Genomic DNA, 26385 nt, shown 5'->3' with positions numbered 1-26385 from the left:
ACTGCCAATTGGCCTTGATGCCAATTCTAATGAATGCATGGCCAATGGCTACAAATAACAAACATGTTTCCTTTCCATTACTAAGGCAGAAACTGGCTAATGCAAAGGTGGTATTAAAACATGCACTAACATATTCTACTAAACCAGGAGTTTAAAAATCTTAATTTCAAAAAGACCGTTTTACCCCAAATGTTCAAGGGTTCTTAATGCAATTTAAAAAATGATCAACAAATCAACCAGTCAAATATAAAAAGTCATTCCTTCCAAATAATGCGATGCCAGCACAATATACTGCATAAATGTGTACATATACAATTTTTCTTTAATAATTAACTTATAATGCAGTATGGGCTGTTTTCTTAAATTATTTGTATTCCCTTAAAATTAAAGACTCTATTAAACAGTTTCTTTTTCCAAAGATTCAAAATTAACTTGAAATTCTTATGTCCAATAATTTGTGCATGAATAATTTGTGCATTTATAGGCATATGAAGTAGCTGCTAAGTGAAAGGACATTACCTGGTAATTTGACAGGAAAAGAGTCCACAGACAGTCTGTAAACCAATTAAACATAAACATCTGATGCACATTTTCTACTGAAAGAAAAGCAAGGGAAAGAAGAGAAAGGAAAACTTTAAGGTTCCCAAATCTACAAACAATTTTTTACCATTAACTGTACTGTACAGTATTTTCATTTTATTTTTTTAGAATACTTATACTATAAAAGTGTTTTTCAGGATTCCTTGGGGGATTAAATACTTTGGCATAGGGGCACAGAGTTACCCTACTGAATTACCTTAGTCCTTCAGACTCAAAATAAAAATCATTTTCTGAAAAGTCAGTTTGTGTTTATATAGTTTTGCCTTTGAGGTGCTTGATGGAAACAGCTGAAGGCAAAGAACAATTAATGTGTATAGATCTGGGGTGGGTAAAGACAGAATAAGGGGCCTGGAGGTAGAAACTCAGGCTTTATAATACCATGGGGATAAAGGAGGATTGCCCATTTAACTACCAAAGCTAATATATGAAATTTAGCTAGTTCACAAAAAGAAAATCGGAAAGTGTTGCCAAAGCACAAAGTACAGGACTAACTCACTTGCTTAAACCCATTTACTCTTTGATTTTGATTAAAAAGCCGAGGACCATGGTCCTTATGCTACTGAATGAATTCTGAAATTGTCAGGAAAATCAAATCTGGCACCTATTTGACTGTGTATCCCTCTTGCTGACAAATGGCTTTCAAGTTTATTAGAATTATGTATCATTTTACTAATTTTAAGTGGAATTATCATTTGGGGAAAATATTCCCTCTACATTTTTTTCTTCCCTTTGCTAATAAATGTGAGTTCAGTGTTAAGTTCAGATATTCTAAAAATAAAGAGAAACAGCTCCAATATTTTAAGTCATTAGTAACACATTACTAATGAATTCAGTATGGTTTTATTCCCATTTTATTCTCATGATATACTGTCTTTCAAAATTTTAGAAGCCACCTTAAGGAAAGCAGCCTTTCTCAAAATCTCTTGCTTATCTCCTCAGTATCAAATATGTAAAAATTAACTATTCATTAGCCACAAAATCTTAGTGTTAGATGGGACCTTAGAGGTCTTTTAGTCAATTTCTACCTGGTCTAGGTAGGAATCCCTCACATGTCCCCACTACCAGGGTTTTCTGCCATTGCTAAAACACTCCAATGACTTACTGTCTGATGAAGAGGCTGCTCTTTCAGAAAAAAAACTGTTTGGAACATTCTCCTTTTTATTAAACCAGAATCTATCTCCTTGTTACCTCCATCCATTTCCCTGAGTTTTTCAGCATTTTGGATTAATTCAACAAATTTCTTCTTTGTATTTATGTGCAAACAATCATTATTTATACTTGGGTTAACAAAATATAAATCTTTAATGCCTACTGATACTAGAAGACTTAAAAACAAGACATGACAGAGTTAAAGGTATGAGAAAATTCACCAATACCTACCAGCTGTTTAAAATAATTAGATTATTATGTGATCTCCCAAATGGTATTCTGTTAGAACTGTGTATTTAAAGTTAAACTTAAAAGTGTGGTTAATTCCAATCCTATGTGAGGTTTGTGGCTAATGTCCCAAAACAAAACAAACAACAAAAAAAATCACTATACAAAGCCTGAATAAATGCCTCTTGAGCTCCCATTTCCCACCTAAATGCTTCCTTATTTTCAGGCAAACTAACATTAACTTTCACCACATTTAAGCTTCTCAAAACTGCTGTTGTATTGGGAAGTTATTTTTAAGCAATTTACTAAATCATTAAAGTTATTAAACATTTTTACAGAGGATATAATACACACACACACACACACCCTTCAGTTACTATTTTGCTTTTAACAAAAGCATTTTAAGGTCACAATTTTACTTCAACCAGTACTTAAACTAACCGATAAATTAAAAAGTCTCATAATTTACATATACCTAAGAAATAGAACCTTTTATTCAGTACCAATACCGGACTCAAATATAAGTACTATATACCTATACTACATAAACAAAATGTTATGCAACTCAGGAACCTCTCAGAATGCTCCAAGAAAATATTTCTAACAATTTAAACTCTATACCTGTTTGAAGGAAACAGATTAATGCGTTTAAAACCCTAAAAACAAACTCTCTATCTAACCATTTTCAGAGTTCATGAGTCCCTTTTGACTATTTGGTAAACTATTTACTAAAATTTTTATTTGAAAGTGTCAACCTAAACATGATATGCAAGTAAAAACTGATAAATATCTAATTTGGTTGAAAATACCTAAATACCAAAATACCTAAAAAGGACGTTTCTGATAAATTGAGTTTACCTTTACTTTAGTAGGCAGAATGCAGGTTACAAAGCAGTAATGCATTACATTCAGAAGCCCCACATCTATGCAAGAATCAGCATCATCTTTTTGTTAGTTGGTTTTTATTATTAATGCCACCCCAAAACACTTACATAGCCTTTTGGTACTTCAAAAAACAGTTTGGATTTTTTTCATAATTTTTACATAAAGAGTTTTATCCAGTGGCCCCATTTTATCGGATTATAACAAACTGTTATTTTTAAAGTCCTAAGACTGTTGACATGTTATTTTTATCTCACCCAAACTCTGAACATTATTGGCCCATCATCAGTTCTCAAACACTGGAATATACAGCAAGAGTAATGTAATATTTGTATTACTTGAGGGAGTTTGGATTTTCCCTCCCTTAATCTCCAAGTGTGCCCCTGCCTACCAGCATCACATCCGTCTTGTCTGCACTGAACCTCAACCAGTTGGTTCTTAACCACGTCCGAAACTCAGCCAGGCACTGGGAGAATCGAGCCACCACACCATCTGGATCAAAGGAAAGAGAGCCTCAGTAGTAACGAGACCAGAGATGATGATACCACCACAAGCTCACCATGTCTCTAATTCTCAGCCTGTCTCTAGTTTTTAAAAAAGATGACCAGGAATTAGGACAAGGATCCCATGACAATTTTAGAAAAACATTAATGAGTCTTGAGACATGCAATTTGTAACCGATGGTAAAGGAATAAAAACGACCCAATAAATAGGTCGCCTCCTTCCGTCCAAGATTGAAGAAGGTTCAGTCAACTCCACGTCATCTGGGCTAAACGGCCTCAGTAGACGGCCAGTCTTCTAACTGCATAAGCTTTTCTGCAAAATTAAGAGTTTTAGCGTTGGAGGAAGCTTTGGGGATAACAGGGGCGCGGAGAAAGGCAGTGACTCGCCCAAGGTCACACAGCAAACGGGGACCAGAGATGGGATCCAAGCCAGAGATCTTTCCACGAAAAGCTGCAAAAACAAGGCCATTTCGGGGGGGGAGGGGTGCGGAGGCATGTGCCCCCAGGGATCTTCCCACGGACAGGAAGGACCTCGTTCCTTCATATTAATGCCCTCTTCCAGTCTCTCTTCCCTCCCTCAGTCTCTCCGAATGGGGTCGGCTCGCCCAGGACCTCGCTCACCACCTGGACTGCGGTGCGAGCAGGAACCTCCCCAAAGGCTGGGACCGAACCCAGAGCTAAAGTGGAAAAGAGGCGGAGCCACAGGGGGATGGTCAGTTTAGCCCCACCCCGCCCGGATTCGGGGACCGACAGGAGAAAGGGGCGGGAGCGAACTGGGCGAGACGAACTCACACCGCAGCGGATTCCCGGCGCGCCGCGTAAGCCGGGGAAGATCCGCGCCGCCGCCACCGCCAAAGCAAAAGACCGAGCTGGGACGGGGGGGACGCCGTGCAGGGCGGCTGCGCATGCGCCTTGGGGGGCCGGCGCTCTCCGGGAGGGGAAGCCAGCCGGGCGCGTTCTCTTGCAGCCCCTCCCCGGAAGTTAAGGGTCTTCCGGGCGGTACTCTGCCATGGGGGAGGGGAAGGAGAGAAAGGGGACCCGGGACACTTTAGGAGCCCCTCATCCCAATCAGGACCAGGAGAGGAGGGATGGCTTATGGAGGCTGCACTTACAGCCGCTGCCGCTGCTGCCGCCGCCACCTTCACTGCTGCCGCCACCGCCTGAAGAAGCCCCATCCATCCGCCTGCAGCCGGGGAGACTCAGAACCTGGGAGGGGCCTGGGGCCCGGGCCGCCCGCCTCCTTTTTCTAGTCGTCGTCCGGAGCTTCCTCTTGCTCCACCAACCCTCTGCCCTCCCCTCCGCCTCCGCCCTCCTCCTCGGTCTCCAGCCGCCAGCCAACCGCGCGGCCGCTTGTTGAGCCGGGGCTCCTCTGTCTCCATGACGCCCGGCAAACATTCCCGAGCCTCAGCCGGAACCGCTAACGCCGGGGGCTGGGGTACCGGTACTCCAGAAGCAGCTAGGGAAGGGGGTGGCCGACCACTCCACAGCCTGTCGCCACCATGCCCGTCTCTCCAGTAAACAGCCGCAAGCAGCAGAACCTCTGGTTGTAAGTTCGGCGCTAAAACCTTAGTCCATCCTCCTGGGTCCCGGAGGGAGCCCTTTTAGATCCTGTCTCTTTCTGCGTCTCGGTTCAGCCAGCCTTCGAAGCACTCATGCGGCAGTGTCCCCTAACTTGACCTAGTACAGACTGTTTGAACCCTCAACTGCTGTGTTTGCTCTCCGGGAACAAACTGCTTTGTTGAGAGCCTCCTTTACACTCCTGGAGTTGTTAGCCGCGAAATGCTGGTTGCCCCTTTGAATTTTCAGGTTCAGTGAACCACAAGATTGAACTTGACCATGCTCTGTAGTCGAAGTTTTTTCTGCCTCCTCATGCCATCGTGCCTTAAAACCCATTTCTGCTTGCGACATTCTGCCGTTTCTGCAACACTTGAACAAGAGGCTGGAGAAGAGCGCACAGCTCTGTGTACTTGTTTGCTTATAACTTCACATGGTCCCTTAGTGCTGCCCAGCAGTTGCACTAAAGTTTTCTCATTCATCCACTCTCCCACAGTTCCAGAGAACTTTTGTTCTCTTATCAGACAGAGCTTCAACGTCTCTCCTCCAGTCTCCCTCCGAGCTAATCTTTCTTTAACAGAAATTGTTGAAAATTCTTGGGAGAGAAATTTACATTCTTTTTTTTTTTTAAGATTTTATTTATTTATTTGACAGAAATCACAAGTAGATGGAGAGGCAGGCAGAGAGAGGGGGAAGCAGCCTCCCTGCTGAGCACAGAGCCCGCTGCGGGACTCGATCCCAGGACTCTGAGATCATGACCTGAGCCGAAGGCAGCGGCTTAACCCACTGAGCCACCCAGGCGCCCTACATTCTTTCTTGAATATGGTTTTCAGTGTCTTTTTTCCATCCTACCACTCCACCAAAATAGTTTTTGTGAAGGTCAGCAAAAGGCATCCATCCAAATGCAATGGCTGTTCTTCTTAACCCTTCAACCTCTCCAGTTTTAAATCACTTCATTTGGTTTCGGGACACCTCCTCCCTAGTTCTCTCCTTGTTCTATGGCTCCTTCTTTTCACAGTACTTTGCTGGTATCTTTTCTTTCCCGTATCTAAATATTGGAGTGTTGCTGAGGTCAGTCTTTAAACCCCTTTCCTTCACTATTGTCTTATGCCTTTAAAAATCACCTATACACTGATGATTCACAAGTTTATATCTCTAGCCAGCTCCTCTTCCAAAAACCAGACATTAAGAAAATCAACATCTTCACTTAAAAAAGAAATCAACATCTGCACTTAGAAGTTAATAGGCATCTCAAAATTCATATGCAAAACTAAATTTCCCCCTCTTATCTGCTCTGCAGTCTTTGCCATTTCAGTAAATGACAATTTCTGCTCTTCCAGTTACTGAGTAAAAAAAAACCTTGCTGTTTCCCCTGACTTCTCTAATGCCCCACTCCGTCAGCAGATTCTATCATTTCTTTCTGGAAAAAAATGGTCTTACAGCCTACACGTGGTAGTCACTGTGCTTTTCTCAAAACCCTTCAGTTTTTTAACCATTTCTCTGAGTAAAATTTCACATCACTACAGAGTCTTACAGGGTCTCACCTTGGACCTTTCCCCTTTGGCTGATTGTTCTACAACAATATCAGGCACATTATTTTTCCCATTTTAAGGCCTATGCACTTGCTCTTCTTTGGAACACTGTTCCCCCAGATAGTGTCATGACTCATTTATTTCCTTCAGATGTCATCTTATCAAAAAGTCCTCTAACCACCCCCCATAAAATAATAATAATACTTTTAATTCCTAGCATTCCCAGTTGCCCAACCTTTGTTTAAACTTACCCATAAAACTTATCCCTACCTGGTATATAATGTACTTGTTCATCACTGTGTCTTCACCCAAACTATGATACTCCATGGGGCAGACATTTTTGTTTTGTTCAGTGCTATTGTCTTGAATGAAGAAGGCACTCAATATTTGCTGACCTGTGAATGAATAATGTAGTTCAGTATTCTTGGTTACTGGGCATCCTGTGGGTTTTTGTTTTTATTTGCAGGTATAGAAATCTCAAAGTAAAATTAAGTTGAATTCATGAATTCTCTTGGGAGTTTCTTAAATAATGACAAATTCATAAGAGATTACCCATTAAGGAAAGAATCAGATGGGAGATAAGAAGTGGTATAACCTTCATGTTTTGAGATAGCCATGTTATCCAGTTAAAGCAAAACTTCACAGACTTCAACGTTTACAACCATTGATTTGACCTAATATGTTATTTCTCATCTTCCTCCTTTTAAGACTTAATGCTGTTTTCAGAAAGGATCTCATAAAACATGTACTTATCAATTTTCCACTTTTTCCAATTTTACCTGTATTAGGTCTTTCCCATTAGCTTAATACTCTTTCATTGTGGTAAAAACAAACACTCTTTCTTCAATGCTTTTATCCCACTTCTTTGTCCAGTTCATCTATTATACTTACTTACATGTTCATTCATTTCCTTTTGATTCTTTCTTAGGGTTTTCATGTTATCTATCCACTTTTTCCCATTAGAGTCCTTACTGTATTAATCATAATTATTTTAATCCTAATCTTGACAATTTCAAAATTTCTGCCGTCTTAGTCTGCACTAATGCTTGCTTTGTTTCTTCAGACTATTTTTTGCCCTTTGATATGTTTGTAATTTTTTTGTTGAAAGCTGAACATGTTGCATCAGGTAATATGAACTGGTTAAGTAAACCTTTAGTGTGAGGTTTTATGTTTATCTGGCGAGGAATTAGTCTGTGTTTGCTGTAGCAGTAGGCTTATGAGGCTTCAATTTCCTTTAGTGTCCTTGTTTTTGTCTCTCTTTTTAGGTTCCCCTAGAGACTTCTTCATGGAGTCTGAACCTTGTAGTTCTTCCCATTTCAATCCCCTATTGTACAGGAGACCTGTTGGTGTGGTGGTAATATGTTGAGAGAAGAAGAAATGTTCTGTAATCCTGTAATTAGTCTTTCAATGGGCCTCTGACCCTGGGCGGTGACCTTCATAAGTGTTTCTCAGATTTTTTTCCTCAGGTGAAACAAGGAGTCTAGAGGGACTTAGAATTGTGTATTTTTCTACCCACATGTTGGTTAGGCTCTGCCAAAATAGTTTTCCTTGAGGGTAGACCTTTGTTAAGAAAAACTGAACATTCTGGGTATATTTTACAATGGTCATGTCCTATCTCCCTGAATTATAAGGGTGTTTTTTCTCTGATCTTCTTCCTGAGAGCCTGATGGGTGTCATGGTAGGCCTCTGTGAGGCTGGACCCTTGAGAGTTTTTATCTTTCAAATTAGTTTACACTTAGTCTCCAGCAATGAGTCAATTACCTTTACGTTTTCCTACCATTCCCTGGTCCCAGTAAGTTGTGATCCTCTGTTTTCTCCTGCTTGTCCAAATTTCTGGCCAGTAGTTTGTCTATAAATTGATCTGATGGATCTAAAAAGACCTGTTGCTTTTCAGTTTGCTAAGCCTTTTTCTTGTGATAAAAATAAGATTAGTGACTTTTGTGGTCTGTACATGTTGGCGCAGAAACGTCCATGTTCACTCTTTAACCCTTGCAGTCTGTTGCCTCTATTTCTGTATAGAAATTCAAAGGTCAGTAACGAGTGACCGAAAGATTTCAAAAGTCACCACATTCAGTGGGCTTTCTTAACTTTTCTACCTCTGCAGCATTTGACAATATTGATCTTCCCCTCCTTAACCCAAACTTTACTGGTTCACTTATTACTGGTTTAAATGCCTCTTTTCTGATTTCTTTTACTATCTCGTTTCTTCCTTTAGCTCTATTACCTTCTTTTTGTGACTTTAGGTTTTTATTTTGGGACTATGTTCATTTATTTTCATCTCTGTGCAAAAATTCTCAAATCTGAATCTCCAGCTCTCACTTCTCTTCCTTGAAATTCACTTTACTCTTGCATTGTCAACTGCCACCAGACAGCTCCACCAAGATATCGCTGATATATGAACATATCTACAATTTAACATCTTACTTCTAACGTTAGTTAAAAGTAAAGACTAATTTAATCATCACCTTAACTCTGAGTTACATATTATTATCAACATTAATGTACAAATAGATTAATAGCCTGAGAGTTATTGGACGAGTTTGAGCATTTAAATTGACCTTTGAGTTTAAGCTTTCCTACTTGTTAAATATGACTATTAAGTATCTTACAAGTTATTATAAGAATTGAATTAGAAAATATAGGTGGAAGTTCTTTGAAATATAAGATTTAAGTGGTATTGTTATTATCTATTACCAAGTCCTATTAGTTCTATATCTGCTGTGTTTTTTAAGGTATTTGAGATTTGTTTTATAGACATGGAAATAACTCTTTTGAGGGAAGAAGCTTTTTTAAACACTCGGATCCATAGAAACAGGAGGCATGGCAAGCTGCACTAGGTCACCTGGGAAAGCTCAAGGGTCAGTCAGGAGGTGGAATAAGGAGAGAAACATGGGCAAGAACCTTTATTGTGGTTTCCGTGGGAGGAACAGACAAAGCCGAATAAGCAGTAGAATTGACTCATTTGTATAATTTCAAAAGGCTCTGGTCCAGGAACTATCTCTAGCTGTCTGGTTCCTGTGCAAGGGTGATTAGGGCAGGGGGATAGTGGCTCAGAAAGTGAGATCTCTGAGAGAGCCGGATAAAAGGAGTTTGTTAAGGGTTTAGGCTCTGGATTGGTTGGTTTGCAAACGAAAGGGTGCTGGCCCATGAGTCCCTTACTATGTATTGGAATTGATTAGCCTTTGGAGGACAGTCCTTCCAGGGTCAGCAAGTTCTTTGATGTCAAAGCATCAAAATGCAAAAAATAAACAAACATCTGAACACAGGTGTTGTTGTATTTGTTTTATTTCTACATCTGCCACCCATGTTAAGCCTTGATTACTTCTCATCTGAACTATTCTGATAGCATCTAACCTATGGTCTTACTTCTAGTATGTTTCTGCATACAGCTAAATTTTTCTGAAGCATAATTCAGATCACTTTACTCTTTTGCTTCTTTTGAGGCAAATAAAATTTTGTGCTTCCATTATAATCATGTACATGTTTAATCTCTTATGAGACTATGAGCTCCTTAGGGCTCATATCTGATTCATATTGTATCCCTGCCAGTGTGTAGCACAGGGCCTTATGTACAGTGTTTTATAAATAACTCGAATGAATGGAAGAAATTTGTTTGGTTTACATTGGAATTACTGTCATCCCACTAAAATAAGAAGGGACTAAGGCAGAAACTTTTACAAACCACACCTAATTTTCATTTGGTGATTATTTATTTCATGGTGCGATTTCTGTATGTACAGCATGTTTTTAATGTCATTTGCCCCTGTTTTCATGGAAGTGATTATCAGGAGTTCTTTCTATAGGTATGCCTTGTATTTTTGAGTTACTGCCCTAGAAATGAAGAGACAGGAGTCAAAACAAATTAGGTCCTTGCTTTGGGAACCTCAAGACTGTACATACAGCTCTGCATGACCACTTGTATGATGACTGTTTTCAGGTATAGTGATTTTCAAAGTGGTTACCTCCTGAAACCTCAAAGTGGTTCCCTACTCTAATTTACCTCTTTTGAAAACATGTTTTCTACTATAGTTAGAGATGTACCATAAATTTCTCATATAATTGACTACAGGCACTTCTTTCAATTTCTTTCAAAAAGTGGTCTATATTTTCTGATTTTCTGCTCTGACAGAGTGCTAAAAGCTGGAGCTGTAACTGTGGACATGATAAACAGTTCCTTCCCATAAAACTTAACAGTACGAACATGTGGGGGAGTTCACTGATAATGCTGTCTTATGAGATCCCAGTAACTACCTAATTGATAAATGTAACATCATTCACTAATTCATTTCTATTTGGGTCCTATAGAGAGTAAAAAAGGAAGAACTGGTTTATGAGTAAATGTGGTATTCATTATGCATCTATTCAATTTGGGATGTCCTATAGATATTTAGCTGGAGCCACCCAGTAGGCTGGTAAAAATCTGAGTATGAAGATTGTATGTTTTGAGTTAGATATAATGATTTAGGGATTATTTATTCAACAAATATTCATTAAGCAGCTACTGTGTGTTTAGTACTACTGTAGGCATTGGGGGTACAGCCCAGAACAGCCCCAAATCCTTATCCTCAAGGAACTTAAGTTCTAGTTAGGGAGAGACAACTAATGCATAAGATATTTAAGTAAAAGATGCATTTGGTTATTTGTAAGTCTTAATGAGAAAAATAAAACGAGGGCTTATGAAATATTGAGAGGAGTATTTGACATTTTAGATAAGGGAGCCAGAGAAGGCCACACTAAGAAAGTGGTTTTATGTAAAGACCTGAAGAAAGGATGCCAAACATGTACATTTATTGGGAAGAAGAGCATTTCAGGCAAAGGGAAGAGCAAAGGCAAACTATGATAGAGAAATACACCTGGCAATATCAAGGATTGCCAGTGTGACGAGAGCAAAATATACAAGGGAAAGAGTATTGAACATGAAGTCAAAGATCTAACAATGTGTGTAGAACTTTTTAGGTTGTAGTAAAGACTTAGGCTTTTCCTATGAATGAGATAATAAACAAATGGAGGATTTTAAGCAGAGTAGAGTGATATGATCTAACTTACGTTTTACAAGATCACTCTTGGCTGCCATGTGGAGCAGATTTTAGGGGGTTGGGGTTAAGCAAGAAGCGATAGAAACCTGCTGCAACAATCCAAGAGAGATAGAATAGTTATTTGTACCAGCATGGTAGCAACAAGGTTGATAACAAAATGGTTGCATTCAGGATATATTTTGAAGTATTCTCACCCAAGCAACTGAAAGAATTGCATTACCTTTAACAACAATGGGGGAAGACTGCAAGAGGTCTTGTAAGTTTGCTGAACGAGGTAAGGGGGAAATTATCAGGAGCTCAGTTTTGGACATGCTAATTTGAGTCAGAAATGTCAAGTAGTCAGGTGGGTATGTGGGTCTAGGGTTCAGAGGAAGGATATAGTTAGAGTCATATAGATGGTATTTAAATCATATAGATGGTATTTAAATCATGAACTCATTGGATGAGTTCACCTAGGCTCTGAGTGTAGACAGATACAGGAAGAAGTCCCAAGGATGAACACTGCAGAAAAAGTAAGAGGAAAACCAGGTAAGGAAAGTGTCCTACAATTAAAGTTTAAAAAACAAGTCAAAGAAAAAAGGAGCACCTGGGTGAATTCTGCTGATAAATAAAATGAGAACCTTGGTGATTAATATTGCAGCAATGACTGGTCCTTGGTAAGAATTCTTTTGGTGGAATGATAAGGGCTAAAACTTGACTGGATCAGGCTCAAGGGAGTATATGCAAAGGGAAATTAAAAATGATAAATACAGTTCTTTCGAAGGAGTTGCTATAGTTGTTTTTTCTCCAGCTTCATTCATCTGTACAGGTTGAATTAAAATATAGCATATTCTTGGGGCGCCTGGGTGGCTCAGTGGGTTAAAGCTTCTGCCTTCGGCTCAGGTCATGATCCCAGGGTCCTGGGATCGAGCCCCGCTTTGGGCTTTCTGCTCAGCAGAGAGCCTGCTTCCCGCCCCCCTCTCTGCCTGCCTCTCTGCCTACTTGTGATCTCTGTCTGTCAAATAAATAAAATCTTTTAAAAAAAAATATAGCATATTCATAGAAAATTTGAAGAATGGTAGGGTCAACAGAACAGGAGATGACTGCCATTGAAAAAAATCATCTATTACTCATAGTTTCCAAGAGGAGAGGGCAGGCAATGCCACAGCAGGCTTCATGGGGAAGCACTGGGGTCAACCATCAGGCAGAAGGAGAGGGAGGAACTGTGGGCCTTTTTTGTGGTTTTGGTGGGAAAGTACAGGTCAGGCATGGCAAGCAGGCTTAAGATTGACTAGTTTGAGTAATTTCAGTGGGTTCTGAAACTTAGGGGCCATCCTTAATTGTCTGGTACCTGATTATAGGGTGATGAGGGAAGGTATATAGTGGGCCAGAGTGTGAGGGCCTGACAAGGGAGGCAGTGGAGATAGACTGGTTTGCATTGGGAAATTGTGCCCCTGGGAGGGGAAGGGGTAACAAGGGAGGCAGGAAACCAAGGCACAATGACTTGAGCATATCAATTTGTCCAGAATAAGACCTATTGGGCCTAAACTTGTGTGGCAAATGGTAAAGCACCAAGATTACAGAAGATAGAAATGTGGTTAATATACAGGTGTAGGCTCAAAGTAAGAAGATAATTGGAATTGATCAAAGTTTTGGTTTTGCCAGCAAGTACAGTGAATTTAAAAAAGGAAGAGGAGGCTGAGAGTGTAAGTAAGGTTTATAATACAGGCATACCTCATTTTATTGCACTTCTCATAGTGGCACTTTATTTATACTGTGTTTTATACAAATTGAAGGTTGTGGCAACCCTGTGTCCAGTTAGTCTATTGGCACCATTTTTCTAGCAGCATTTGCTCACTTCATGGCTATGTTACATTTTGGTAATTCTTGCAATATTTCAAACATTTTTATTACTATATTTGTTATAGTGAACTGTGCTCAATGATTGTGGCTCACTGAAAGCTCAGATGATGATTAGCATTTTTTAGCAATAAAGTACTTTTTAATTAAGGTATGTACATTGTGGTTTTAGATATAATGCTATTACACATTTAATAGAATACAGTATAGTGTAAACACAATTTTATATGCACCGGGAAACCAAAACATTTATGTAACTCACCTTATTGTGATATTTGCTTTGTTGTGGTAGTCGAGAACTGAATTTGGAATATCTCCAACATATGCCTAATTAACTATTACATTTATTAACCTTATGTGCAGGAGAAAAGAGATTGCATGAGAGGGGTGGGTGAAGCAGTAAACATTATAGAGTCAAGGGTTTGAAGGTGATAATGGAGTTGAAGGGAATTGAATATAGTTGTCTGAAATTGGGTATTAAGAGGGTATAGGGGCACCTCGGTGGCTCAATCAGTTAATCATCCAACTCTTGATTTTGGCTGGGGTTATGATCTCAGGGTTTTAAGATTGAGCCCTGCCTTAGCTCTGTGCTGATCATGGAGCCTGCTTAAGATTCTCCCTCTCCAGGCACCTGGGTGGCCCAGTGGGTTAAGCCACTGCCTTTGGTTCAGTTCATGATCCCAGGGTCCTGGGATCAAGTCCCGCTTTGGGCTCTCTGCTCAGCAGGGAGCCTGCTTCCCCCTCTCTCTCTCTCTGCCTGCCTCTCTGCTTGTTTGTGATCTCTCTTTCTGTCAAATAAATAAATAAAAATATATATATATATAAAAATTCTCCCTCTCCACAGGAGCTTGCATGCGTTCTCTCTCTCTCTCTCTTTCTCTTTCTCTTATGTCTGTGAGAAAGGTTCAAGTTGCCAAGAAGCCATAGTATTAGAAAGATTACATTCATGGATATTGAAATACTCAGGAATTATGCCAGTAGTATTCAAGACAGAGAGAGGATATCAGTAATTAAGGATATAAAATCTAATAGGGAATGGGAGAAAGGAGGTGGTGGTGATTATGGTAGACTGCCATAAAAAAAGTGGAATATAAGTGGTCATTGAAACCATGAGTTCTGTTACATTTACTCAGGGATAGTGTGTTCTGTGTGTGTGGAGAGAGAGAGAGAGAGAACAAACCAGTAACTGAGGTTTGAGCCTAAGTGTAATCTTCAAAAGAGGAAACTAATAAAGGAAAAATAGAATGGGAAGACTAGCTTTTGTAAGGATAGGAGGGCAAAAGGTCAAGGAGACAGAAAATACAAATTGAAGGTAATGGTAAGAGAGTGATTCAATTGATGAATTGTGGATTCTAGATTAAAGAGAGGAAGAAGAGAAAACTAAAAGGTACTAATTAGTAGAAAATGGAAGGATCAGGTGGCTAGATGTCCCAAAGAGGTTGAAGAATAAGAGATAGTGGTGTCACAGAAGAGGGAAGGGTCAACTGTCAGATGCTCCAAAGATAAATACTGAAAAGAGTCCCTCAGATTTGACAAGGTGAAGGACCAGGTGATTTTAAGGAAAGTAGTGTCTCTGCAGCAGAGGAGAGGGAGTACTAGACTGTTGTGAATTACGGAGTAAATAAGAGGGATAAGGAAGTAGTAGTATTGACTAAAGAGTTAGAACATGAAAGGAAGGGTAGATAAAGTAACACACAGAGGAAGACATAACTAAAGGAAGGATTTCTAAGTTGAGGGGATGACTGGAGCATAATTATATGCTCAAGGAAATAATATATAGCAGATAGAAAATTACTGATGGACAAAAGTCCCTAAGAAAGTAGTACTGAACAAGTTTCAGAACAGAAGTAGAAAGATTAGCCTTAGTTAGCAATGGCAACTCTTTTACTGAAAGAAGAAAGAAAGATAAATTTAGATGAGTTTGTAGGATTTTGATGTAGATTTTAGATGAGTTTATAGAAAAATGTAATGACAACGGAGAAGTAATTTAAGGAGTTTTTACCTGATTGATCTTATTTTCTTAGAGATGTTGAAGATAAAGTCATTTAGACATTGTAGGAAGGAGGAGAGGGTAAAATACTTTCAAGGAATATAAATTTGGAATGCCACATGAATGGAATTCATTTATTTAAAAAATGCTTTTTTAGTGACCACACTATACTGGGTACTGTTGTGGGTTCTAGGAATATAGCAATTAACAAGACAAATTTCTTTTTTTTTAGATTTTGTTTATTTATTTGACAGATAGAGACCACAAGTAGGCAGAGAGGAAGGCAGAGAAAGAGAGAGAGAGAGAGAGGAGGAAGCAGATTCCCTGCTGAGCAGAGACCGATGCAGGGCTCAATCCCAGGACCCTGGGATCATGACCTGAGCTGAAGGCAGAGGCTTAACCCACTGAGCCACCCAGGCACCCAACAAGACAAATTTCTTGTCCTGAAGATTTTTATATTCTAGTAAAGGAGTGATCAACAGGAAAAAGCATCCAGTTGTAATAAATGCTATGAAGAAAAATAAAATATGAAAAGTGGATAGATGGTTGTCATTTAAAAATATTTCATTCTTGTCTGATCTTTTATGATTTGAAAAGTAAAAGTATCATTTAAAATGTTTTCTTTGGGGGTCTGGGGCGCCTAGCTGGCTCAGTCAGTAGAGCACATGATTCTTAATCACAGAGTCATGGTTAAGCCCCATGTTAGGTGTAGAGCCTACTTAAAATAAAAATCAAAAATTAATAAAAAAAATAAAATATTTGCTTTGGAAATAGATTTACTTTTTATAATCTGAGGGAAGATCATACTTTTTTAAATAGAAATTCATAATACAATCAGAGTACTAGAACTCTGATAAGGAATGATAAGGTAGGTTTTTGTGTTAAGGAATTTGTAGAGTATACAAAAGTAAAATCATTTTTTCTTCCAGTATGCAAACATTTTTATTTTATCTTCTCTTCTTTTTAAAAATTATTATGCAATTGTTTAGACAGGAGCACAATATTCTTTCCAGGTTTTATTACTCATGCTTCATTCTGCCTATGTAGCTATACTATACACTGACTTATGTTTACTATGTGCCAGGGACTTCCTAACCATAATGTACAAATTATTCCATTTAATCCTCATAATAATCCATGAATAAGGCATTATTTAATATCCCCATCTTACAAATAAGGAAACTAAGACCCAGAGAAATCCGTTTAGACGTTGGATTAGACTGCCTGACTTCAAATTTCAACTCTAGGAGGAATATTTCCCTCTTATGCCTCTGTGATTTTATATAAAATGATATTTATAGCAGCCTCTTAAGGGTTGTGAGAAAAAAGTGACATAATGCAGGTAAACATTCTAGAACTCTGCTTATACATGATGAACTCTCAAGTAGCTATTATTATTTCTTGTTTATATGTTCAGATTGTTTCCATGTTTCTAAATGAAAGTCTGTTTTTTTCTTGTTGGTAAGTTTTCCTTCAGTCATGGATCCTTTGTATTATGTTCTCTTTTCCTGATAAAGGAGCGTTGGCCCACAGCCAAAGAAATCTATTAGCTTTACTAACACAGTAAAAGGAGGGCAAACAAAAGGATATCTTGGTGCAAACCAAAGCAGAATGGCAATGTCAAAAACCTTGATGGTTCTACCTGAGATAAAAACAGAAAAAATGAATATACCTACTGTAAAGACACCCATACAGGTAATATTCTTTTTTTTTTTTTAAGATTTTATTTATTTGACAGGCAGAGATCACAAGTAGGCAGAGAGGCAGGCAGAGAGGGGGGCGGGAAGCAGGCTCCCTGCTGAGCAGAGAGCCCGATGTGGGTCTCGATCCCATGGCCCTGGGACCATGACCTGAGCCGAAGGCGGAGGCTTTAACCCACTGAGCCACCCACGTGCCCCAGGTAAAATTCTTTAGAATTCTGAGTTTATTTAAAAATGGCACCATAGAGAACTTAACTGAAATGTTAAAGGTGGAAAATATACTGCTTTGAAATAACTAACTCACTTCTAATATTGATATATTGATTTTGTTAGTCTTCACCATCTAACATATCTTACAGCATAATATTTGCTGTTGGCTCCTATAATTCATTACTAATAATGAGAACATTGGAGTGGAGTGAGGAAAGTCTGCTCATGACCTTAAGAACTGGTAGTAATAATAGGTAACCTAGCTATAATATAGATAGTAAGGCTAATGTCCATTCTCCTTTGCAATATACTCTAGAAAATATGGTAAAATAAATTGTCACAAAATTAGTTATCTCATTAGAAAACTAAGAATTGAATTTTTAAAACCTTTACTCATAATATATATACAGACAAGTATGTAATATATAAATCTGAATGGGCTAGGCAATGATACTTCTAGATATGACACAAAAAAACACAGTCCATTAAAGATAAAATTGGTAAATCAGACTCCCTCAAAATGAAAGCTGCTTCTGGTCTTTGAAAGACATTGCTAAAAGAATGAAAAAAGAAGCCATACAGTGGGAAAAATTATTTTTTTTTTTTTTTTTTTTTTTTTTTTTTTTTTTTTTTTTTTTTTAAAGATCACAAGTAGGCAGAGAGGCAGGCAGAGAGAGAGGAAGGAAAGCAGGCTCCTCTGTGGAGCAGGGAGCCCGATGCGGGGCTCGATCCCAAGACCCTGGGATCATGACCTGAGCCGAAAGCAGAGGCCTTAACCCACTGAGCCACCCAGGCGCCCCGGGAAAAATTATTTATAAAGCATATATCTGATAAAGTACTTGTATCCAAAATATATAAATAATTCTCAAAACAATACTAAAACAACCTAATTTTTAAAACAAGCAAAACATTTTTTAAAGATTTGTTTTTATTTACTAGAGAAAGAGTGAGGGAGAGAATGAGCACAGAGGGAGAAGCACACTCCCTGCTGAGGAGAGTCACCCCCTGCCCCCCGCCCCAACTCTAGTCTCAATCCCAGGACCCTGAGATCATGGCCTGAGCTGAAGGCAGACACTTAATAACTGAGCCACCCAGACACCCCATGAGCAAAACATTTGAACAAATACTTCATCAAAGTACATATATAGATAGCAAATGAGCACATGATCAGCATTAGTTATTAGGGAAATGCAAATTGAAACCGAGATCCTGCTGAACACCTATTAGAATGACTAAAATTAGTAAGACTGATCATACCAAATGTGGACAAGTATGTGGAGGGATCAGAATTTTCATACACTGCTGGTAGGAATGGAAAATGAAAAACCATTTGGCATTTTATTCAGTGTTAAATATATATCTACTATACTATCCAGCCATTCCACTTCTAGGTATCTACTGAAGAGAAAATAAATTGGGGCTCCTGGGTGGTTCAGTCAATTAAGCGTCTGCCTTTGGCTCAGTTCATAATCCTAGGGTCCTGGGATTGAGTCCTGTGTCAGGCTCCCTGCTCAGTGGGGAGGGTGCTTTTTCCTCTGCCTCCTGCTCCCCCTTCTTGTACTTCCTCTCTCCATCTCTGGGAAATAAATAAAATCTTTAAAAAAAATAATAAAAGAGAAAAGAAAGTATATGTTTATATAAAAACTAGTAAACAAATGTTGATAGCATCTTTATTTATAATAGCCAAAAAATGAAAACAAGCTAATATAATTTTAATAAATGAATGTTATGTATTTGCAAACATATTACATGTACCATTATCTCAGGCAGCTATAACAAAGTACTTTTGGCTGGATGGTTTATAAACAAATTTACTTCTCAGAGTTCTAGGACTAGAAGCCCAGGATTAGAATGCCAACATGGTTGGGTTCTGGTGAGGACCCTTTTCCAGGTTGCAGATTGCTATATTCTCAATGTATCCTGAATATATTCCCAATGTATCACATGGTGGAAAGACATTTAGCTAACTCTCTGGCCTCTTCTCAGAAGGGTTCTCACTAATCCCATTTATGAGATCTCCACCTTCACAACCTAATTACTGTTCAAAAGTTCTACCGTCCAGTACCATCACATTGGAATTAGGGAGCCAACATGAATTTGGGGTGTACAAAACATCCAGTCCATAACAATCATATAGTGTATGCATTTTATGTATTATGTGTATGTTATGCGTACATACAACACAAATATATCATATGGTATTACAATGTGTAGAAGGGATAGTGAGAGCATCATGACCAACTGCAGATAATGCATGCAAGTTTGCTCCAACATTTAAACATCAATAGTATTTGCCATATTAATAAACTGGGAGGGAAGAATCTATGGGATCATAAGAACAGATAAAGAAAAAGCATTTGAAAAAATTTAATATCCATTCATTATTTAAAAAATTTTTTTTTAACCATTTAGCTAATCTGAGAAAGGATTTTCTCTGGCATTCTGAAAAAACTAAAACTAACGTCAAACTCAGTGATGAAAGACCAAAAGCCTTTCCCCTCAGATCAGAAACACACAAGGATGCCCACTTTTGCTACTTCTCAGCATAGTAGTGGGTGTCCTAGCCAGAGCAATTAGTGAAGAAGAAGAAATAAAAATTGTCCAAAATAGGAAGGAAAACATAAATCTCAGTTTACAGACGACATGATCTTATGTGTAGAAAACTCCCAAAGATGCCACATTTAAAAACAAAAACAAAAACTGATAACTAGTAAGTTCAGCAAAGCTGTAATATAGAAAGTTAACACACAAAAATCAGTTGTGTTTCTATACCTAGCAATAAACAATCCAAGAAGAAAATTAAGAAAAAAGATTTCCATTTACAATAGTATCAAAAAGAATAAAATACTTAAGAATAAACTTAACTAAGGAAGTGAAAGACTTATACACTGATAACTACAAATATTGCCGAGAGAAATGAAAGAAAACAATAATAAATGGGAAAACATCCCTTGTTTATACATTAGAATATTTCTTTTAAAAGATTTCAGTTATTTATTTGAAAGAGAGAGAGAGATCACAAGTAGGCAGAGAGGCAGGCAGAGAGAGAGGGGGAAGCTGAGCAGAGAGCCCAATGCGGGGCTTGATCCCAGGACCCTGAGATCATGACCTGAGCTGAAGGTAGCAGCTTAATGCACTGAGCCACCCAGGCATCCCTACATTAGAATATTTCTTCAGATACTAATAGTACACAAAACAAGATACAGATTCAATGCAATCCATATCAAAATCCCAATAACATTTTTTGTGGAAATAAAATCTGTCCTAAAATTCATATGGAATATTAAGAGACCCCAAATAGTCGAAACAGTCTTGGAAAAGAATTACAAAGTGGAAGGTCTCACACGTCCTGATTTCAAAACTTACTATGAAGCTGTACTAATTGATACAGTGCACTACTAGCATAAAGACAGATATATGGATCAATGGAATAGGATAGAGGGCCCAGAAATAACCCTTTACACACAAGTTCAAATGATTTTTAACAAAGATGTTAATTCTATGCAATGGGGAAAGGACAGTCTTTTCAACAAAGGTGTTGGAAAAACTGGATATCTACATGCAAAAGAATTTTGTAGGATGCTTATATAAAAAAATAACTCCAAATGTATCACGTTCTTACAGCTAGAACTATAAAACTCTTGGAAAAGGGATGCCTGATTGGCTCAGTTGGTTAAGTATCCAACTCTTAGTTTTGGCTCAAGTCACGATCTCAGGGTCCAGGGGTAGAGCGCCAAGTCTCGCTCCATGCTTAGCTCAGACTATTTATCCCTCTCCCTCCCCTCTGCCCCCCCTTTTTAATTGTGTTATGTTAGTCACCGTTACAGTACATCATTAGTTTTTGATGTAGTGTTCCACGATTTATTGTTTGCATATAACATCCAGTGCTCCATACAATCCCTGCCCTCCTTAATACCCATCACCAGGCTCACCCATCCCCCCACCCTCCTCCCTTCTAAATCCCTCAGTTTATTTCCCAGCATAGAACTAAAGAGACCATAATTAAAGAAGTAAAAAGATGTATGATAACTGTCACACCCAATTCAGAAAACATCAATAAAGAGGCTCAACATCACTGATCATCAGGGAAATGCAAATCAAGCTACAATGAGATACTACCTCACCCTGTCAGAATGGCTAAAATCAACAATATAAGGAACAACTATTGTTGGCAAGTATGTGGAGAAAGGGGAACACTCTTGTGCTGTTAGAAATGCAAACTGGTGCAACAACTCTGGAAAACAATATGGACCTTCCTCAAAAGGTTAAAAATAGACCTACTCTATAATCCAGTAATTGCACTACTAGGTATTTACCCAAAGAATAGAAAAATACCAATTAGAAGAGATACATGCATCCCAGCGTTTATAGCAGCATTACCTACAATAGCTAAATTATGGAGACAGCCCAAGTGTCCATTGACTGAAGAATGGATAAAGAAGATGTGGTGTATATATGTATACAATGCAGTATTACTCAGCCATAAGAATAGTGAGATCTAGCCATTTGCAACAGCATGGATAGAGCTTCAGAGTATTATGCTAAGTGAAATAAGTTAGTCAGTGAAAGACAAATACCATATGATTACACTCATATGTGGAATTTAAGAAACAAAATAAATGAATAAATGAGGGGGAAGAAAAGAGAGAGACCACCCAAGAAACAGACTCTGAACTATAGAGAACAAACTGATGGTTACCAGGGAGAGATCAGTGGGGTGATAGGTTAAATAGGTAATGGGGATTAAGTAGTGTACTGGTAAATGAGCACCAGGTATTACTTCGAAGTGCTGAATCACTATACTGTACACCTGAAGCTAATGTTACAATGTATGTTAACTAACTAGAATTTAAATAAAAACTTGAAAAAAATACTACATTGTATATTTGAAAGTTCCTGAGAAAATTGATTTTAAAAGTTCTCATCATGGGTCGCCTGGGGAGCACAGTTGCTTGGGCTTCCGACTCTTGGTTTTGGCTCAGATCTTGGTCTCAAGGCCCTGGGATCAGGCGCACATCAGGCTCCCCACTCAGTAGAGAGTCTGCTTAGGATTCTTTTCTCCCTTTGCCCCTGCCAGAATGCTCTCTGTCTCTAAAACAAATGAATAAAATCTTAAAAAAAAAAAAAAATTCTCATCGTAACAAAAAATAATTTTGTTTAACTATGTGAGGTGATGGATTTTAATTTATTTTGGTTAAAGATTTGTTATTTATTTTAGAGAGAGAACAAGTGAGTGGGAGAGGGGCAAAGAGAGAAACTCCCCAAGTAGACTCCCAGCTGGGCATGGAGCCCCATATGGGGCTCAGTCTCATAACCCATGAGATCATGACATGAGCCCAAACCAAGAGTTGGATGTTTAACTGACTGAGCCACCCAGGTGCCCCTGAGGTGATGGATTTTATATAAACTTACTATTGTAATCATTTTGTAATATACACATATGTCAAATCATTATGTTGTACACCTAAAATGGATACAATCTTATGTGTCAGTTATATCTCAATTAAAATTAAAATGCAGTTTCTGGGTTGCTCCAAAAAAAATTATAAAAAAGAACCAAATGGAAATTCTGGAATTGAAAAGCACAGTAATCAAAACTTTAAACATTCACTGGAGAAGCTAAATAATAGATTTTAATTGACAGAAGGAAGAATTAGCCAACTTGAGAATAGATCTATAGAGATTACACACGCCAAAAACATAGTGGAAAAAAAGAACGAAGAAAATGAATAGAGGCTCAGAAAGGGTGATACCAACCAAAAGCAACAGAATACAGATTCTTCTCAAATACACATGGAACATTTTCCAGGATAGCGCGTATGTTAGGCCACAAAATGTGTCTTAATTAATTGAAGAGAATTGAAACCATATCAAGCATCTTTTCCAGCCACAAGGTTGGGGAACTAGATATTAATAACACAAAGAAAACTGGAAAGCTCAAAAATAATGTGGCGATTAAACAATATGCTTCTGAGTAACGAATTGGTCAAAGAAGAATTCAAAAGAGAAAAAAATACCTTGAGACAGAATTATATGGTTTCTCTTATTTGTGGAGCATAAGGAATAACACAGAGGATATGGGGAGATGGAGAGGAGAAGGGAGTTGGAGGAAATTGGAGGGGGAGATGAATCATGAGAGACTGTGGACTCTGAAAAACAATCTGAGGGTTTTGGAGGGGAGGGGGGTGGGGGTTGGGTGAGCCTGGCGGTGGGTATTATGGAAGGAATGTATTGCATGGAGCACAGGGTGTGGTGCATAAACAATGAATTCTGAAACACTGAAAAGAAATTTAAAAAATAAATTAAATTTTAAAAAAGAAAAGAAATATATCAAAATTTGTGGGATGCAGCAAAAACAATTCTAAAGGGGAAGTTCTTAGAGATAAATACCTACCTCAAGAAACAAAGAGTCTCAGACAACTTAATTTTGTACCTCAAAGGACTAGAAAAAGAACAAATGAAGCCCAAAGTTAGTGGAAGGAAAGAAATAACAGAATAGAACAGAAACAAATGAAATAGGGACAGAAAAGATAATAGAGAAGACCAGTAAAACTAAAAGCTGGTTCTTTGAAAAGATAAACAAAATTGACAAATCTTTAACTATATTCACCAGAAAAAAAGAAGAGGGAATTCAAATAAAATTAGGTTAAAATAAATAAAATCAGAAACAAAAGAAATGTTACAACTAATATAATTTTCTAGGGCTCATTATTCAGAAACATCCCCCCCCCTTTTTTTAACATTTCATTTTAAATAACCACTTTCCACAGGTAATTAATGCACTTGGAGTTGATGTTACTCCCCGACCTCTTTACCAACAAGACCCACATATGGGAACAGCAAAGCCAAATAAACTATTTACATCACAAGAAGGATCATATGGATCAGAATATATATCCTCCTATAGCCTGTATCAGAATACAATAAATCCTAGTATGTTAGGGCAGTTTACAAGGTAGAGTATACTATTTTATTGTTCTTTTTTATATAATATCTACTGTCTTTTTATTTCAGTTGCATATATGTAACTTAGAAGTTGTCTTCAGACTCCTAACTCCACTCTACATTAGTATGCCATCTTGGTGTTCCCCTCATGTTTTACTTAGATGTAGAGCTTTGCATGACTTAAGAGTTCCCTGATACACCAAAACCTTTGTGAGCAATATATGTAGATTTTACTCAAGATTTCCTGAGGAACCAAAAGGTGGGGCTAGCATCACATACCCACAGACATACTTCTTCAATTTCTTCTCTATTGCAATTGATGGGAAGAAGTAGCTTTCCTTTTCTGTGGCCCCCAACTCCATTCTTCCCTGCAAATCCCTCTTCTCCTAGGGTTTGATTTCTCCTCTGTTTCATAATTTTTTTAAATGAAATGTTATGCATGTATTGTGTAGACACATTACTGAAATTTTTCTAATGCTTACAGTGAAGAAGTTCAGAGTCTTCGCAGTAATAAAACATGATGTCCTAAAATAATCTAAAGATTATGGGGAAATATTTGAATGTGTAATTTTCAATCTGACAAGTTAAAAGTTCCAGATGTTAACTAAGCACAAAATTTAAGAGAAAATATGCTGTTTGAGAGTCTGCCTCCAAATTTGCACAAAGTAATCATAGGAGTGCTCCACAAAACAAATAATATTTCTGTAAACTGAACCTATCCTTTTGGAGGACAGTTGGACTTATAAATAGAAAAGGATCATGAAGTAATATTAAGTTCATTGTTCAAGGAAATTATCTTTGTATTCTTTAGTTTGTTGATTTCCCAACCAGTATATAGATTTTCTTTTAATTAAATCTTGAGAGGATCTTTATAAAATTGAAAAAAATCACATTTAATATGGGATTTGAATGATGAGCAGAAAATTGGTGAAAAATGGAAGGAGGTTCCAGGCTGAGACTCTAAAATAGGAGAGCACCACAAGATTGAGAAAAAGTGGGGCAGGGGAAGAGTGATAATGAAGATGGAGAGACTGGATAGGTAGACTATATTTTAACTTTTTATTCTAAATATATTGGGAATCCATCGAAGGACTTTAGACATAGGTTTGACATGTTTTCTCTCTAAAATATATTTATAATGACCTTTTACTTAAGGAGCACTACAAACCAACTCTGTTTCAATAAGTAGTCTCTTTTTATCAGTGTTTCTTATATGATTATATTATATTTGATTTCTCACTATGGTAATGTTTTTTATTTATATATTTAATTACCCATAAGAACACCTAAATAAATGAGTAATGTTTTTCATTATTAAAGGTCAGTTTTAGGAAGTAGCACAGTTTCTAAATCAAGTGTATCTACTACTGACTCAATAGCAGAAGACCTCGAAGAACCATCCTACAGACGGGAAAAACTGACTAGTTTTACAGGTAATGAAAATAATGTCATTTATTTCAGTAACCGCCCATTATTTCCTTAGCAAATATGCTTATGATTTGTCAGGTACTTGAGACAAAAGAACTATGATAATGATTTCCAAAGGCTGGACTGAGGAGTAGCTACATGAGAATTACCAAGGTAGCATTCAAGTTCCCAGGGTGACTCTCTGCCTTAGGAGAGCTTTTAACTCAGGAGGCAAGTCCTTCTGATACATTGTGATCAGTGTCATAATAGGACATATGCCAATGTAATGGGAGCGCTTTGAACGTGAAGATTAACATCTTGAAGGTGGGGAAAGAAAAAGAATTCATAGAGAACATTATAGACTTTTGAATTGGGTTCTTAAAGGTGATTGGTAATTTGTCAGGAGAACAAATCGGAGTGGCTCCTTCCAGGCAGAGCATAAAACATGAGATAAACGGTTATGAAAACAAAGATATAAGAATGACAAAATGATGCCTGATCCAAAGTGCTGGAAGAAATAGGTACCTACCTAAGGAACATTTGCCTCGGAGTGCAGTAAGGGTGTCTCTTCCTCTGAGATGATAATGAAGGGTTGATGAAAGTATTCATAAGGTTGGGAAAGTGCTTGAGAGTCTTTGGTGTTAAGATATGTAATTACAATGCTCTGACAACAAGTAAGAGAATACCCAACTACGTTAGCTTAAACTACCACCTATTTTTCTCACATTAAACAAACCATAAGTGACTCTTAATCTCACAAAACAAACTGAGGGTTGCTGGTGGGAGGGGGTTTGGGAGAAGGGGGTGGGA

The 26385-nt window shown here is 38.0% G+C and overlaps 2 protein-coding genes across 16 annotated transcripts in view; one reads left to right on the top strand and one right to left on the bottom strand.

Moving 5' to 3' along the window:
* The window catches only part of MIER1 (MIER1 transcriptional regulator), a 58798-nt gene extending 54173 nt beyond the window's left edge, over window positions 1-4625 (bottom strand). For 3 of the 13 annotated variants that reach the window (XR_006601781.1, XR_006601782.1, XM_045064702.1), the window contains exons 1-3: window positions 4475-4625; window positions 3251-3351; window positions 520-593 (exon numbers count right to left, since the gene is read on the bottom strand). Coding sequence is in view for 11 of the 13 variants with exons in the window: in XM_045064702.1 (XP_044920637.1) it covers window positions 520-593; window positions 3251-3351; window positions 4475-4541 (242 nt within the window). In the remaining 2 variants the exon portion in view is untranslated. Of the gene's footprint in view, window positions 1-519; window positions 597-3250; window positions 4119-4154; window positions 4380-4474 lie in introns of those variants that run through there. The other 10 variants (XM_045064699.1, XM_045064700.1, XM_045064703.1 and 7 more) reach the window with 10 other exon arrangements.
* Window positions 4626-4634: 9 nt separating this feature from the next.
* Window positions 4635-26385, top strand: part of DNAI4 (dynein axonemal intermediate chain 4) — an 82627-nt gene continuing 60876 nt past the window's right edge. For 2 of the 3 annotated variants that reach the window (XM_013061650.2, XM_004762966.3), the window contains exons 1-4: window positions 4635-4908; window positions 16831-17008; window positions 23994-24178; window positions 25489-25601. In XM_013061650.2, coding sequence (XP_012917104.1) covers window positions 4862-4908; window positions 16831-17008; window positions 23994-24178; window positions 25489-25601 — 523 coding nt within the window. In that variant the 5' untranslated portion in view covers window positions 4635-4861. The remainder of the gene's footprint in view (window positions 4909-16830; window positions 17009-23993; window positions 24179-25488; window positions 25602-26385) is intronic. The other variant, XM_045064698.1, reaches the window with a different exon arrangement.

Source organism: Mustela putorius, unplaced genomic scaffold (assembly GCF_011764305.1).
Source record: "Mustela putorius furo isolate JIRA1106 unplaced genomic scaffold, ASM1176430v1.1 tig00003853_pilon_pilon_pilon, whole genome shotgun sequence".
In the NCBI taxonomy this organism is placed as follows: domain Eukaryota; kingdom Metazoa; phylum Chordata; class Mammalia; order Carnivora; family Mustelidae; genus Mustela; species Mustela putorius.
Note: the sequence above shows the minus strand (reverse complement) of the source record. Positions and strands in the feature narration are given on the sequence as shown.